At 38.6% G+C, this 17,700-nt stretch overlaps 3 protein-coding genes across 3 annotated transcripts in view; 1 reads left to right on the top strand and 2 right to left on the bottom strand.

The window, feature by feature from the left end:
• The first annotated feature begins 3,992 nt into the window (after positions 1–3,992).
• On the top strand, positions 3,993–6,463 carry LOC131326592 (uncharacterized). The gene is made up of 3 exons (XM_058359426.1): positions 3,993–4,213; positions 4,893–5,219; positions 6,010–6,463. Exons 1-3 carry the CDS (start codon positions 4,144–4,146, stop codon positions 6,183–6,185), a joined length of 573 nt encoding a protein of 190 aa, XP_058215409.1. The 5' UTR covers positions 3,993–4,143; the 3' UTR covers positions 6,186–6,463.
• A 1,638-nt stretch (positions 6,464–8,101) lies between these two features.
• LOC131326584 (laccase-7-like) lies at positions 8,102–11,690 on the bottom strand. The gene is made up of 6 exons (XM_058359417.1): positions 11,493–11,690; positions 11,169–11,320; positions 10,259–10,503; positions 9,998–10,126; positions 8,928–9,881; positions 8,102–8,508 (listed from the first exon to the last, which is right to left on the bottom strand). Exons 1-6 carry the CDS (start codon positions 11,586–11,588, stop codon positions 8,378–8,380), a joined length of 1,707 nt encoding a protein of 568 aa, XP_058215400.1. The 5' UTR covers positions 11,589–11,690; the 3' UTR covers positions 8,102–8,377.
• A 4,124-nt stretch (positions 11,691–15,814) lies between these two features.
• The window catches only part of LOC131326579 (laccase-7-like), a 5,986-nt gene continuing 4,100 nt past the window's right edge, over positions 15,815–17,700 (bottom strand). The window contains exons 5-6 of the mRNA XM_058359410.1: positions 16,533–17,483; positions 15,815–16,221 (exon numbers count right to left, since the gene is read on the bottom strand). Of these exons, the coding sequence (XP_058215393.1) occupies positions 15,884–16,221; positions 16,533–17,483 (1,289 nt within the window). The 3' untranslated portion in view covers positions 15,815–15,883. The remainder of the gene's footprint in view (positions 16,222–16,532; positions 17,484–17,700) is intronic.

Raw genomic sequence — 17,700 nt, 5'->3', positions numbered from 1 at the left:
CGTGTGAAAGTTAGTGATCATAAACATCGGTTTATTTGAGTTTGTTGCTCTTAAAAAATTAGAAAAGAAAAAGGCACTTGATTTTGCTTCGGTTCTAAAAAATTAATCGAATAAACTGGTATTGACCGAAGCATTAGGAAGCACTAACCTTGGTTTTGCTGTTCTAAAAAAATAGTTAATGTTGACCCATATGACTTTTGTACCAAAATTAATAGTACAAAATAATTCGTAGACTACCACCATTAAAATGGCTCACTATTAGAGCATCTCCAATAGACTCAAATCAATATTAAGCAAAATGACTAGAAAAAGTGCAATTTTTTACTTTAACTAGCACCTAAATGTTTGCATTACCCACCAGCCTAGTTTTTTTAAGCTAGTCAAATCCCATTAATATTATTATATTAACATATATACGCAAAAATATATTTTCTACACACAAAATATATACATAATATGTATTGAAGAAGAACCCAGATCCACAAAAGCTCTATCTCTGGCACCGTCATCCCCAATCTCCATAGCAACCACCACCATCGACCATACCCACCTCTCCCTCTCTCTCGTACCAGACCCATTCCAACTTTTTTTCGCTGCCGGCGTCGTTGAGTTGTTTCCTTAGCCGTCGAGTTTGATTCCGGAGTCCGTCGTCGAATTTAATTTTGCCTCCGCCGCCGTCGTGGAGTTGGATTTTCTCATTGCTGCTGTAGCCAAGTTTGATTTTTCCGTCGTCGAGATCGATTATTCGGAGATCTGAAACAAGTCTCCTTTGTCTTCTTCCTCCCGAAAAGCTGCAACGAAAATATAAAATAATGTTGGCTAGTGAACAAGTACCTCGCTGGTACACGCGAGGAGCTGTAGTAATATTCTAAAAAGCGACCCTCTTGCTTAGGCTGCTGGAACTTGATTTTGTGGTTCAACCTATTCAAAATAGCTAAAAAGAGGGTTTTGCTTGGAGATGCTCTTAGGGGGTGTTTCCGGTAGTAAAAGATTTGTAGATTTTTATTTATGGTTGATAAGTTGTTAAGTGTTTTCGATAGTGAATAAGTTGTTGATAGGTTTGTGAGTAGGGTTACTGTAGCAAAAATAATTTTTATTGAAAATTTTTTTGTCAGTAGAAACGAGATGGTAAAATATTGAAACATTTTTGTTAGTCGAAACAAGATGGTAAAATGCGTAAAGTTTTTAGTATTTTTTGTTAGTGGAAACACCCCTGAAAGATATTACATAAGCCAACAAAATAGGTTTAGTAGACATGAAAATAATATGAATATGACACATAATAATGTATAGGTATATATAAGTATATACATGTCTATATCATTAGTAAATTTGTTCCGATTCGGTTAGAACCATGGTTTGTAAAAAAAAATCACCAAACGAACCAAATATATCGGTTTTTATTTTTTTAGAACTAAAATCTGACATTAAACCGTCTGAACCATTAAACTAGTCCAAAAGGCACGGTTCGGTACTCCTGATTGGTTAGGTTTACCAGTTTTCGGATTTTTTTACACCCCTTTTCAAAATTCAAACCAAACCAACCATTGTTTCCCATAATACAAAACCCAAGACTGAAAGTCAGTCTCCTTCGTCGTCTCAAGACTCTCAACGCTGTTTTGAGTTTCTACTACGCCAAACGACTCCTCCACCGCCTTCGCAAAAATCTGTTCCCAAATTGACTTTCCTCTCACGACGGGCTAAACCGAGGAGAATTTGACGCGTGGCAGTTTGGCCGTTTTTTTGATGTGAACGACGGAACAAACGCCGTATGCCATACACACGTATGACTTTTTCTCGTAATTTGACGTTGACGGTTGACCCCTGAAGTCCAGCTGAAATTTGTAGATCCTTCTTCGGCTCATGGCTAGATATCTTGAGCTTCAGTTCTCCCACGGCTTGAGAAACTGAGTTGAGCCAAGGGCCCAAGAGGGACAATCTCTTCAATGAATGTGGAAGTTAATTGCAAGACCTCTAAAAAGTATTTCACACTTTGGAACTACTGACGGGTTTGTCCGGTCGTTAATTTCAGGACTCTAAAATTAGTCGAGGTGCGTGCAAATTTAAACTAACCCGGACGTTCGGTTATCAAAAGAAAAATGTGAAAGTTTGATTACCCAAGGGTTTGCCGAGTGGCATGAGACAACAATCAAAGGGTTTGACTCTCTAAGAAGTTCCAATTTGCAAAATACCGAATCTTGCATAGGTCAAATGCTTAGAATTTTAGGCGACTAAAGGTTTGCTCAATCATTAACTTTACGGCTTGGAATTAGCAAAATGGCTTGGACGCTCGATTAGCAAAATCCAGTGTTGTATCACTGTATAGTATATTCCTCTGTGTTCGAATTTTTTATGTTGGATTTTTAGATCAATTTCCCGAGCGCTGATAATCTGGACTACTTGGTGCATGCAGTTTACAATATTGGGTGCACTAATAAGAGTCTCACCTCGACGATTCGATTTTTTGTTTTGTGAAATTAATTGAAAAAATCATGCATGCGAAGATATACGTACGGACTTGAGAAAATACCTAGTCAAATTATTTTTACTCGTAAAAACATGGACGGTTAGCATACCGACTAGCTCCTAATTCTCTTCAAAGTATTTTTCTCGTGCTGCTATCAATGCTCGATGAAGCTAATTTTTTACATGACTAATCTCTTTAACATTATCTATTAGATGAATGATTCAGCTTATCAAGGTGGTGGACCCCTTGACCAGCTTGTCATTCAACTCATTCCAAACAACACCCTCGCATTTTCTGGACGAAGTTGTGGAAGGACATCTCTTTTAACTCTTGAAATTTGGAAGATAAATCCTTTTTTGTTGTGGCCTCTCCCATTTTTTGCCTTCTATCCCTTCCAAACCCTGTTTTTTTTTTTTTGTAGTAGGAGGTTATGGCGGTGAGTTACTGTGCTAGTCTTTCCCAAGGTTTGAATTGCACAGTCGGATCCAATAGTGGCTCGGTTGCAGGGTTGTTAAAAAAAAAAAAATGTAGCTTAGGATTATTAGCCGTTGGAGCTGACTGCTGAGCTCAATGATAGTATGAAGTATTGAACAAGTTACAGCAGATCAATGAGAGAGACGTGTAAAAGGAGCTAGGGGAAGAAGAAGCTTCCGGACGTTGGAAACTTCGACATCTTTCAGACAACCCAAAAACGCGGCGTCAACGGGAAAATTAAACCACATTTTCCCCATGGACACAACTCTGTTCGAAACGTTAAACGCACAAGGATCCAAGTACATGTATTTATCGGTTCCGGACGCAGTTGTGTGTTTGTAGATTTTTTAATCATAGCACATAATGAATCCCACATCTTCGAGTTTAATGTCTTCTTTTTTTGTCAATCGATAGAAGACATCATTTACATCGTATATAAAGCATAAAGTACAAACTCGAGACACTACATCAATTGTGAAAGTGCACGAGACAACCAAACTCAATAACTCAACTAATACAAAAAATAAGATCATTATAGAGTAGAAACAAAAAAAAGAAGGAAAAACCTTCCAAGGGAAGAACACCCACAAGAAAAACCTTTCAGGTCAGTTTTTCTTTGGTTTTTCATTTTTTTTCCAATTGACGTATTGCCTTTCTTTAGGTCTTGAGCGATTTTTTGCCGATGTGCCTTTGATCTTTTTAATATTTGTAATCCTTATAAAGATTAATAAATTCTGTTGCTTAGGAAGAAAAATAAAATAAAATAACGCCCACACGCAAATCAGGAAATTCAAACTTATGACCTTTTGTCGAGATGCAAAAGTTCTAACAAATCTGGCCAACCGAGCTAGTCTCAGTTAGTTATTTTAGAGTTTAACTTCAAAACGGTCAAAAAGTCAAGGTCCGCGTAATTTAGAGAACGCGTTAGATTTTGGGGGGAGATCGACTAAGATTATGATGATTAGAATAATACTAATAGCATTAGCACATTAATTAAAGCAGCTGTATTGCTCTCTCTATATATAGGGCATGCAGCTGATCCCTTTCTGGCAATCATGGTTCTCTTTCTCTCTCTATAAATACACAAGGGCCCTCCTCCATTCTCTCTCATACACAAACTTCTCAACCTCATTTCTTCTCCAAATACCAAAGCAAACCGATATATAATATCTCATCTTCTCCTCACCAAAAAAATCTAAAGCATGGATTCTTCAACCAAATTGGCATTCATCCTTTTCTTGGCTTCCTCTCTCCTCCTCCAAGGAACTCTGGGTACGCACGTATACTCTCTCTTCCTCTCTGAACACACAATATATCCGTATACGAAGAAAGCATGCAAGTTTTTTGTTGAAATATATGATTCCCTTTCTTTAGTTTTTTTTAAAAAATATTTTTTGGGGAACATTTTTAGAAGTTGTTTTTGTAAAACGGAACTAATTTCCGTTACATTTCTTGTCTGTTTTACCAAAATTTTTTGATATTTTTTTTTATATATGTGAAAATTTCAAGCCACGTCTGGACGGGGGATTTTCTGACACAGAAAAGAGGTTATTGAGTAAACATGTTTTGATTCTTTTCCTCTGCCTTCATTTCCAGAGGAAATAGTTTTCGATCAGGAATTGAGAAACATCTTTCAAATGTTTTACCAGAATTTATTTTTTTGAATATGCAAAATAAAAAAAGTCAGTTTCCTTGATATTTTGTTTGAAATAGAGAGATTGCCTACTTTAGTTGCAGTTTTCTAAAGAAAATTTATCTTTTTCCGAACACTTTTTAGGAATTATTTCTTATGATGAAATCATTCGCTATTTCGAAACTCAGACACATCATTCTGTATACAACTTTTTGTTACTTTTTTTCCCGTCGTTTATAACAATCACGAGATAAAATTTCATTTTCGGGTAGCTAATTTAATTTAGCTAATTTATAATTTTTTTTGGTTGGTTTTTAGGTGAGGTTATATGTGAGGACTTGCCAACAGACATCTGTTCATTTTCCATCGCATCATCCGGAAAAAGATGTTTGTTGGAAAACTACGCGGCGAAGGACGGAAAGGTGGAATACCAATGCAGGACGTCGGAGGTGGTGGTGGAGAGGATGGCCGAATACATTGAGACCGACGAGTGCGTGAGTGCGTGTGGGGTCGATCGGAACTCGGTCGGTATCTCATCGGATTCCTTGCTTGAGCCACAATCCACCGCCAAGCTTTGCTCCCCATGTTGTTACCAAAATTGCCCCAACATTGTTGATCTCTACTTCAACTTGGCCGCCGGAGAAGGTAAGATAAGAAAAGAAAAGAAAAAAAAAATAGACGCTACAGAAACACAAACTTCAATACATTTTTTACACTTTTTCTACACACTTTTCAAACATTTTTTTTTTTGATCAGCCTTTTCAAACATTTTAATACACTTTGTCAACCTTAAATTTAATGAGCTCTTTTTAGCATTTTCCTTTTGAAAATTGCTTCCGCATGTTTTTTTAGAACACCTCCCATACATCTTTTTTGAAACTTGTTTCTGCATTGTTGTCAAGATGTGAAACTTAGAAATTCGCTTACTCTTAGGGTTTTAAGTTCTACTTAGATAATTCCTTGTGAGTCATTTCATATGGAATATCATTTTGGCCTTGATCATCTCTTGGTAGACGATGGGTTTGGTTCTTTACAAATTAGTTGCGGTGAACGATAAGCTTATCCTAAAAAAAAAAAAATACCTTTTTGTATTGACAAGACAACTTTCACATCATTGTTTTTTGTAATAAAAAATATTGCTTTTGTGGTGCTTCATCTTTTGCATTCATTAATTAACTTATGAAAATGACATTACACACATACCTTTCTTGAAACTTATTTTCCTTCTACTTCAATCAAAGAATTGTCCTTCCAGTTAAAAACACCACATCAAGTCCCCATACAAAATTCCTCACACAACTTTTTATCAATTACGTAATTAACACATTAATCTCATATTGAGATACGATATCGATCAGAGATACTTATTTTAGTTAGTGGGACACAACCTCAATACGATATCAAAGATACTTATGATAGGTTTTAACACGTGCAGGAGTATTTTTGCCGGATCTATGTGCGAAGCAGAGAACCAATCCCCGCCGCGCAATGGTTGAACTTTTGAGCTCAGGGGTTGCTCCTGGTCCTATTTCCATTGAATCAGACCACCACGCTCATGTCCCTGCTCCTTCCCCTGCTTTTGTCCCTGCTCCTTCCCCTGCTTTCTTCTAAATTTACAAGAGCAATGCAACCGATATAGACGCCCGTGTACAGATTCAAATGTATTCGAAATGGTCTGGTACATGCGGGTTGCAGCGATGAATATGAGCGTCACACACAACGGACAATTTTCAGATACACCTATGCCTAGATCTGTTAACGGACGTATGTGTCCATAGCATTCTTGAAATGTATTTGTCATATTTCTGAGAGAAACATGGTTATTTTTAAGACGGGGAGATCGAGAAACATTGGATTTGATTTCATTATTTGAATCATGCGTATCGACATATCTGCTAGTTTTATTTATGAATATCACAAGGAAAATGAGTTTTTGCACTCTAATTTATCTATAAATGTACTTTAAGTTTTGTTTTTTAGTGCTTGGGTTATGTGTAATTTTAAGCACTAAATGACAAGCTTTAAAGCGCTTTATAAAAAAAATGGAGTGCAAAAATCATTGTCCATTTCACTAATACAAGAGCAATAAAATTTACGACTTTTTACGGAAGGCAGTGAAACTGTATAGCAAATTCCGTTTTCATAGCATATGTGAGAAAGTTGAAGAGTCATTTGGAATAAATACCTTTATTACTTCCTTTATTTTAAAAGACCCATTTTGGTAATAATTAATTAATTCACAAATCATAATAACTGGATTTGATAATTTTCAATCATTGTTACCTGAATAAAGAGAACTACACATAATTTTCACTTGCAAAAGGCCATAGTTTCCCATCTTTATCAGCCCATAATAAGATGAGCTTGCCTACCAACAGGCCGCTGGGCTTTAGCAAGTATAAATAAGAATGACATGAAACTAGAAACAATTCCACAGTAGTCGGGGAGAAATAATTCCAAATAAATCAACAATCACTATAAGGTTATATAAGCCGAACCCATTTACTAGCCCCACTAGGAGAAAAATAATCCCAACAAATAAAAGGAATAACACACACATAGGTGGAAAAATCAAACTCCTGACCCCCTAGCTAGTAAGATGCAAGAGTTCTGACCAACAGAGCTACATAAGTCCCATTTTTTTTATGTTAGTCAAACAGAAATACATATAAGCCCCATTTGATCCAAGGAATGTGGCTGATAAGTATAAACTAACCTCTTAATGTCAGCCCAGCCTGGGTGGCCAAGGACAACCCAAAGGTGGATGTTTTAGCCCACTAGTGCATAAAGGCTAGCTCCTACTGACCAGCCCAAGGGCCAAGGTCAGCCCATGAGCTGAGCTTAGCTCGGCCTAAAGGGCCAGCCCGGCCTAAGGGCCCACTTAACAAGGAAGACGGTTAAACTAACAACCTAAAATTAATTATTATAAAGTACTCTATGGAGGAAGTTCATATGGTCTAAAGGACTGGAAGAACATCCAAGGCCTTATCCCTCCTTAGGAGATAAAGCCAAGAATCCTACGGGATAGTCATGAGGAATCCAGGCACCCCGAGGACTCCTAGTTTTGATAAAGATCATAGAGTCCGAAGATAAAGAGGACACTTTAACACCTATTCAAACCCGTTATAAACGGATTAGACCTAAGGGTTCTAGTCCCAATGGGACTCCTCCTGAAGATGCATATATAAAGACACCATTTCCATTGGAGAACGATACACAATTTCTAGGCAACTCATCTAGGCAACTCATACTGAGTCGTGCCTCATACTGAGTCCTTTCTCGCTTCTAAAGCAGATCAACTAACTTAGGTATCAGATGGGTGTTGGCGACAACCACTTCGGTGCCCATAGTTTCTCATCTATTTTGCAGGTCGTCGATCAAGCACGCCGAAAATCGCTTCATCAGTAACCAAGTACGTCAAAATTGAAACAATACAAGCATATCCCAAAGTGGTTGTAGCGAAGAAGAAGAGAAGACTGAAAACTAAACGTGAACAAAACCAATCAGGCCATGTTTTCACCAACAATTTTGGGCTACAACTTACTGCATTTGACGAATTATGCATTCCATCTACAGCTTATTAGCTAGTAGAAACAATTTGACATTTTTCAAACAATTCTCTCTCTCTCAATAACCTTTAAATTTTTTCAACAACTTATTTGGGAAAACAATTTGACAGTTTAGCTCCCCCTCATAAATAGAAACTAAAGAAGATGTGAGAAAAACAACAAATAACAAATGTACAGTTCAGCTCCCTTCCGGTGGAAAAAATGTACAATACAACTCCTAAACAATGTGATGGATTAACAATGGGGTTGATCTGGCGGAGGGGGAGGCAAGGTTGTGGAAGGCGTGTGCCCGTTCTCGACGACAATGGCGGTCGCTAGGCCCCATGGCAAGTGCGCATCCAAGTGGCAATGCAGCATCCATACACCTGAATGCATTTTTCATTGTTTGTTCAAAAACCCTAGATAATGGATATTCACAATATTTTGTAACAAAAAATTATATATTTTGGCTTATTTGGAAATTCGTAAATGGAAAATTATGGATAGTAAAAATTGTTTGGCTACGACAAGAAAAACTTTTTCACGGCGGACATAGCTTTTTACGGTACTAATTACTTGCGACCGTCGAAAAATGCTCTGGACAGTCCAGATTTTAATGAAAATTTTCATTAAAATCCAAACCGTCCAGAATACTTTGGAACGGTCGCGATTGATTGCTGTTGTAAAGAAGCTATTCATAGCTGAGTCAGCCGTGGATAAGTTTCTCTCAATGAGGACACCAAGAGATAAACTAGTAATTAATTAATTAAATAAATAGCGATACCAATAGAGCTAGAATACATACCAGGATTATTTGCCGTAAATCTAATTACGGCCCACCCTCCCACGGGGACTCCAATAGTATTACGAACTTGTGGATTGACGAGATTGAACTTTTTGGGCGCATTTACGGCGTCGTAATTGCCAAACCCTTGGGCCAACACATGGAAGTTAAACCCATGCAAATGAATCGGGTGATTCTCCAACCCCACAAACGCCGTATTTTGAAACACAATCTGAACCGTCGAGTCGTACTTGACCTTCTTAACTTTGGTCGACTTCGTCGTCATCACGATTGACGTGTTGAAACTATTGTTCGGGTCCGTGTAGTTAAACACCAGCGGCGGATTATCGGGAAAATCAGTCGTGTAGACGCCGCCAATGTTGCCATGAAAGGCTTGTAACATTGATAGCTTGGTGGGGAACTGGAAGGACGCGTTGTTCATGCTCGCACCGAATCGCTGCCCTAACGGGCCCGCACAAGTAGCGTTTTTCAATCCGCAAGCGACCAGGCCCAAGCCCACGGTCACAAACATGTGTTCGTCGATTTCGAGTGGGACCGGGGCCCAATGAGGCCCATTCACAAGCCCTTTAAGATTGGAATTGAACTTGAAAGCCGTTGGAGTGTCGTTGAAAGCCGGGAGGGCTGGCATCAGTGGCTTTGATGGTTTGGAATTTTGATAAACAATGATTCCACTGGTGGTTGTGTTATCGAAGGGAACGCCTGCAGCGCTAGCGTAGGGATGCGCCGCCATGTAGTAGGAGGCCGGTGGTTGGTTGGCGGTGATAAGTATGTCGGTGGTTTGGCCGGGTGTGACGAGAACGACGTCGGTGACCATCGGGGAGGTGTAAGTAGCATCGACGGCGACAACCGTCATTTTGTGGTTGGCTATCTTGAAGAAGAGTTGGTTATTGAGGGCAGCGTTGATGATACGCAAGAGATATGTTTTCCCATATACAACTTCCAGCTTGTATGTGTCTAATTAGAGAAAAATAAACAAAATGCATGTGAGTTATATAGCTTAAATGGGAATCATTCTGAATAAAATTTTCTGTTGGTAATATATAAATCATTTTTCGTTAGATATTACTCACCATTTGACGAGCATGGATATAGATCGCCAGGCTGACCATTGATGGTGAAAGCATCGGAAATGTTAGGAGCGTTACCGGTGGCTAATGCTTGGTTCTCGACGTCAATAACATTAGCATTCCACCATTCTCCTGCAATCACAATTTAATGGACGACTTCTGTTAGATTTCAAATACTTTCTTCCAAGCTTAAGGTATTAATTTTAACGTAGAAAATTTTTATTCAGTTAATACTTGACAGGAGAAGAAGGGTTTCGTACGTACCCAAAAGAATTGGAATTTCTCCGTATGGTTTTGGGAACGGGTAGGAGTGACCCTTTCTAGGGTGAATGATCAGAGCTCCGTGGACAGTTGCACGAAGCCACTGAACATGGGCGTGCCACCAGAGGGTTCCTTCCTGTCCAGTGACGTTGAATCTGTACGTATAACTATGTTCTGGTCGTATGGGACATTGGGTTGCATATTCCGGCCCATCCGCCCACCCGCTCAGCAACTGGAAAATTCCGTGCCTGCATGAATAGCATGAAATTGAATTTACTTATTAAGAGACGGTTGACGATTAATATAAAAACCAGCTGGAAATATTCATAATTGCTATGTTAATTAAATGGTCTAAGTCAGTCAACATAAAACGGCCCGATTTCTTTGCTTTGAGGGGTTTGGCATAGCGAATCAGATTAATGATTAATTAAATTTTTATTGGCCCATTTCGGATCTAGCAAAGATGATTCAAACAGCCAATTATTCTTAAAATATTTTTTCATGTGTTAATTTCCACAAAAAATTAGCTCAGACGTGGATAAGGCTTTTTCAAAATTTTTTGGGCGAATTCATTTTTTTGGAAGCATTTCGGATCCTTCAAAGATGATTTAAACTGCTCATTATTCTTAAAATGTTCTTATATGGGTCCTGGAAAATTATCTCCATCCGATATTTATAAGGTTTTTTCAGAATTCGTAGTGGGCCCTACGAATTTTGAAAAAACCTTACAAATATTAGAGAAAATTTTGAAAAAACCTTACAAATATTGGATTCTCTGTGCCAAACAAGGATTAAGAAAGAACAAAGGAGGACCCCTGAAAGCAAAGAAAGCGACGCCATTTCTTCGGGCAGCCACCTCTGCTGTCCTTGAGCAGAGTCCCCCAAGCCTAAAAAATGGTAATAGTAATTGTACCAATGAATTGTAAGGTTGTAGGGACTTTTATTGAAGACATGAACGATGAGCGTGTCACCCTCGTGAACCCTTATTAGTGGGCCGGGAAGTCCTCCATTCACAGCATTAATGACTCGCTGGTGGCACAGCCTGTGGACAGTCAAATTTTGCACCTGGAAAATATACAGTATAATTAGAAAAGATACACGTATATCAAAATTTATACTTCTAAGCTGGAAAATCTCTCTCTCTCTCTCTCTCTCTCTCTCTCTCTCTCTCTCTCTCTCTCTCTCTCTCTCATTTGATAGCTAGGGTTTACGTATTTCAGCATTAAGAAAGACTTACATGAAAAGAATGCTCCACAATTTTAGCAAAGGCCACTGAAGAAGAACAAGCAAAGAGAGCTAAAGCACATGCCAAAAACAACACCCGACGTGCCATATTTGCCAAATCAAAACACAAAGTACGAAATAACACGCAAAATAAAACAAAGAAAAAAGAGGCTCTGCTCTCTCTCTTTTAACAAAATTTGAGTGTTTTTTTTTCTGCAGTTCCCAGGTTTAGAGACATGTTTATATACTAAGGGTTTTGTAGTTAGGTAGAAGAAAAAAAACCAAAGTCTTTGCCATTGGGTTTGAATTTGAATTTGTTAATGGAAACTTGAATTAGTTATGTAACAGCTCGAGTTGGCCATCCATCTAGCAATTATACTTCTTAAATATAGTGTGAACAAGTCTTGGAATCTTGGTTTGTTAATTTGATCAACTTCCAGCCTTCTGAAGATTTGGCTACTTTTGACCCTTTTCTCCACTCCTAATGTCCATGCAAACCCAATTGTATGATCCATCATTTTTATTTATGACATGCACGCCGACTGATTCGGGTCAGTTAATCTATTGTTTTCTCTCCATTTTCCTTCCGAGAAATTTTATGTCGATGCATTAATAGATCATGTGCTTCAGTACTACACGCATAGAACACATTTCTACCGATACATTCGTGACACATAGACGGTACTAAAAATATCCACCGAATTTGTTTCCTCAAACAATCTAGCATCATATTATAGTTGTCATTAATTCCACCAACTTATCTTTGTTTACAGCTTATGGAAGTAAGTATTTTTTTTCTTTTTTTTAATTAGATTCCCTTTGTTGTTTATGCTTTAATTAATTTCAGATCCGATCTGCTTTGGTTCTTTTATATATGGTGGGGTGGTAATCATGCATGAGGGGGTGATAAGGTCGTAGGTTTGGAAAAATTCAATATTTGTTGTGTTTTTTATTATTGCTCATTATATATGTTTGATGATAAAATTAAACAAAATTTCTTGTTACGTAGGAGTATCTTTAATCTTAGCTTTATCTAGACTTTTGTTTTTTGGAATTAGGTTCCGATAAACATTTTAGCCATGTACAAAGGTAGACATACATTGGGGCACACAGGGTCACGATATTTTGCATAATAATGTAAGTACTTTATTATATTGATGCTTACACACTCGTATGCATCTTGACAATGAAGATAATTTCTAATATTATGTTTTTAATCGGCAAATCAATAAGGGTCCATCGAGGAGAGGAGGAAAGAGACAAAAGCATCCAAGCAGAGGAGAGCATACCAACAGAGCTGGCATCGATCCGCACCATAGGACAATTATTTTGCAGAAGAAGAAACAAGAAAAATGCCAATAAAATAAATAAAAATAAATCCAATGCACCATTGGATGAGGCAAGGAAAAAAAAACCCAATGAACATTGAACTTTTGTTTATACCAAAGAAAAAAGGGTAAACCAATGTGATCATGACATTGTAGGTGGTTGCGAGCTAGCATCCTATCCACGCGGGTTGAACCGTAGCGCTTGGGGCCTGCTACGCTTTAGTATAAAGAAATAGAGTTGCGCCTTTACCACCATCTGCGGGTTTTGGTAAGATGGTAATCGCTTGATCCTAACATTATGCCTTGATCCAAGGGTGTAAAAAGTGGATAAGAGCTGGTGAGGATTAAGAAATTCATCAGCCCAATTAGCTGTATAAACAGAGGCCATAATCGATCAATGAGAAAAATGAGTTGTTGAGGGTTGATCAATTAAAGTCTCTCAAGTGTTGCAAAACACGCCATTAGACCTATGATTTGTCAGGAGACTAGCTAGTTTTAGTGCAATATTTGTGTTTCAAAAGTAATAAGTTGACACATGTTAGTTGGTCATTTTTGGGCAGATTGAGGTGTTATATATGCTATCGATTTTGGAGTTATGTGTTAGGTACCTCGTTTACTTCAATTTTTCCTGGACCAGATAGATGAGGGCTGGTCACTGCCTTGGCCTTGAAGAAAACTACTCCACTTTGAATTTGTCCAAAATCTCTCTCTCTCTCTTTCTCTCTCTCTCTCTCTCTCTCTCTCTCTCTCTCTCTCTCTCTCCTCGACCAGATAGATGAGGGCTGGTCACTGCCTTGGCCTTGAAGAAAACTACTCCACTTTGAATTTGTCCAAAATCTCTCTGTGAAAATTATCAATTGCTCTTGGGGCACCGCCTCCAGAGCGTTCTTAAGCACCCCACATTAGTGTGTTACCAAGTTTGTGGCTTTCACACCAATGTGTAAGGCAAGGAGAAGAACCGCGGCGATACTTCAAAAGCATCAAATAATCAATACTCCACCCACACATGCATACACACGTGAGCACACATTTTGAATATTGGAAAGAGAAAATCATATTGAGCGGAGTCGCAAAAGAGGACCTTGATATATACATGCATACGGTGTCGCGACTTCAGAAATAAAGAAGGAAAATTCTTGACAATCATTTAAGCGTTCTACTATATTGAAATTAACAGACTTAAAATTCATGACATGAGCGAGCCAGATCATGAAGTCATGGTTGAACTTGATCAAGATCCCGAGAGGGAGAACCACATAAGGAGACCGAAGAGATTTTCGGGGGAAATTTGGGTGAGCGAGCTAGCTTTAATTTAGATAGTCATGTGGTTGGACTCGAGATCCCTGTGAGAAGATCGAACCCCAGAATTCGATCGAGACAGGAGAGATCCAGGTTCAATTCGATCGATGCAGTTGGGGTGGGAGAGCGCACGAGCACTGTTGGTGAAGAGGGAATTCTAGTGGTGAGGAAAGGTAGATGGTGCCTTGGAAATGCAATAGGAGGGTGTAGTGGGCCGGATTAATGCTCATAGCCCAATAGGCTAATTAGTGCCCATTATTCCTTGTAGCCCACTCACGGAGGTTTCCCCAAACGAATAGAGAGATCCCATATCCGTCCGGGGGACAACCGGTTGGAATCCTGGCTCGGGTCACGCCAGAGGCTGCCGTAAATCTCCGGTGCACCGGTACGGAACGGATTGGCTAGGTCACGTGGAACCGAGGAAGAGAGAGAGAGAGACAACCATATACACCAATTGCAACATTTGTCTATAAAATAACTAACAAAAGTATAATAAGTCTAGGTATACTACACTAAACCATTACACTATTCACTACATTTTATATGAGGCTCATTTCGGGTCCCACAAAATACAGAAAAATATACATAAATTTTAAAATAATATTTTAGGAGGCTTTGTAAAAAATCAGCTCTAACGGGTATCAGTAAGTATTATTTTTAGATTTGTAGAAGCGAAAATGCTTAACTACGTAGTTTCAGACACACGAACCCAGAAATAATATTTATCAATATCCATTAGAACTGATTTTTTACAGGGCCTCATAAAACATTATTTTAAAATTTTTGGATATTTTTTTTTGTATTTTTGTGAAATCCTGAATGGGCTCCACAAAAAATGTAGTGTATGGTGTAGTGCATGTAGCATCTCTCAAGTTAGAAAATTTACCTAATGTTAAATTTTGGAGAGCACGTGTGCGTTAAAGAAAAGGGCCAAGAAAAGTTTTTGTATTTTTGTGAAATCCTAGGTGGGCTCCACAAAAAATATAGTGGATGGTGTAGTGGTTTGGTGTAGTGTATGTAGCATCTCTCGCACCATTAACCAATCCTATATGTATTGGGCACCACAATGTAATGTTTGATCCTCGTTGGATAATTTACCTAATGTTAAATTTAGGAGAGCACGTGTGCGTTAAAGAAAAGGGCCAAGAAAAGTTTTTGTATTTTTGTGAAATCTTGAGTGGGCTCCACAAAAAATGTAGTAAATGATGTAATGATTTGGCGTAATGTATGTAGCATCTCTCAAGTACAATAATGAACCTCGCACCATTAACCAATCCTATATGGATTGGGTACCACAATGTAATGTTTGATCCTCGTTGGATAATTTACCTAATGTTAAATTTAGGAGAGCGCGTGTGCTTTAAAGAAAAGGGCCAAGAAAAGTAGCGCTTGTATAGGAGTGGGCCTGGACGGGTATGGCCTTACAAAACTGGGCCAACTTTTTCGAGTCCCTAGTCCAATCTCATACTACCATGAAAGTTTGTGCACTTTTCGAAACTCTCTCAATGTTTTTCATACGGTACTGATTTCATATATATATATATATATATATATATATATATATATATATATATATATAATCTTTTAAAGAATGAAAATTATCTATGAAACACTCAAACTACAAAGTTTACAACTCACACCGCAATCACCGGAAGAGCCAAAGCAAAACAAGAAAAGCAGTCCAAGAGCCAAACCACACACGAAAAAATCAATGAAAGTTTGTTTTTATTGATTAATAAGAGGAAAATGATAATACAGAATATTCCTTTTATTAATGTCACAACTTTAGCCCAGAAGAGTACCGTACCTTGCACATGGTATAAGAAAGCCAGACAAATACAATAAAACATGGTAGAAGAAAACCAGGCCAAGATCCAGACCACACAAATGCAATCTTTTTATGCACTAAAGTTTTGACATTAATAAAAACAGTTTCGGCGTTACCGCCGCCCTTAATAAAAAATCTTCTTTGCTTGGCATAAAACGAACAAATGGGTAGATCTGGTGGAGGAGGAGGCAAAGAAGTAGATGGAGTGGGCCCGTCCTCAACAACAAAAGCAGTCGCTAGGCCCCACGTCAAATGCGAATCAAAGTGACAATGCATCAACCATACACCTGCACTTGCAATCAAATTTTCAATATATACACGCTATTAATTATCATAAGTAAACGGCCCATTTATTTCACATTATTTATTTTCTTGTAACTGATAAATTGAAAATAAGAAAAATTAAGAATACTTGGAATCTGTTTTTTTTTTTGGTCAAACGGAAATTCATACTTCGAATCTGTTGATCGTGAAGTTGAAGTACTAATTGTTACACAGTGTCCATCACTAAAACTATTAAGTATGTGAAGTGTTGTACACTGGACAAAGTATCATATGCACAATTAATGGGTCTAAAGATACAATAGCGAAAACATACCAGGATTATTTGCCGTGAATCTAATGACGGTCCATCCTCCAACTGGCACTCCGACGGTATTACGTATTTGTGGATTGATGAGATTGAACATTTTTGACCCAGTTATAGGGTCGTAATTGCCAAACCCTTGGGCCAAAACATAAAAGTTAAACCCGTGCAAATGTATCGGGTGGCTCTGTTGACCCAACAATGCCGTGTTCTGAAACACAATTTGAACCGTAGAATTGAACTTCAATTTCGTGACCCTTGTCGACCTCGACGTCATCATCAGCGTCACATTCAATTTGTTGCTTAGACTCGTGTAGTCAAATGCCACCGGTGGATAACTTGGAAAATCGGCGGTGTAGATCCCAGCTGTCAGATTGTAGTAAAACGCTTCCAGCATTGATAACTTGGTAGGGAGCTCGAAAGATTCGTTGTTCAGGCTCGCAGCAAACGCTAGCCCAAAAGGCGCCCCACAAGTATTGTTCGCTTCGCAAGGGACGACGCTCAAGCCTTCCGTCACAAACATGTAATTGTCGACTTTGAGCGGGACTGGCGCCCAGTGAGGCCCATTCACGAGACTCGTCAGGCTGGAATATAATTTGAACGCCAAAGGAGTATCGTTGAAGGCAGGTAGGGTTGGCATCGGAGCAGTTGACGATGCGGCATTTCCATACGTGATGATGCCTCTGGTGGTTGTTTTGTCGAAATCGGCTCCCAAGCTGTCGTAGGCATGTGCTGCCATGTAATAGGAGGCTGGTGGTTGGTCGGCGGTGAGTAGTACATCGATGGTTTGGCCTGGAGTTATGACAATGACGTCGGTGACCATTGGATTGGTGTAACAAGCATCGACGGCGACGACCGTCATTGTGTGGTTCGCTATCTTAAAAAAGATCTCGTTGTTGAGCGCAACGTTAATGATACGCAAGAGATACGTTTCTCCTTGTACAACCTTCAGCTTGTACGTGCCTAGCCACAGGACAATCCACATATGTTCAAAATCTGAGGGGTCCTTAATCTAGCTAGAAGATAACTAAGCAATTTAATTCTCACCTTTGAGTATAAACATCATATAAACGTCTTCTTTCTCCCTCGATGTACCCATTATTGAGTTCATCCTTAATAATATTTTTGCCATTTCAAAAAAAAAAAAAAAACATCATATATACTAGTACATTTCACGTTT

The sequence above is a fragment of the Rhododendron vialii genome, chromosome 5a, assembly GCF_030253575.1.
Source record: "Rhododendron vialii isolate Sample 1 chromosome 5a, ASM3025357v1".
NCBI lineage: Eukaryota > Viridiplantae > Streptophyta > Magnoliopsida > Ericales > Ericaceae > Rhododendron > Rhododendron vialii.
The sequence above is the reverse complement of the archived record's forward strand: the minus strand, read 5'-3'. Positions and strand labels throughout refer to the sequence as shown.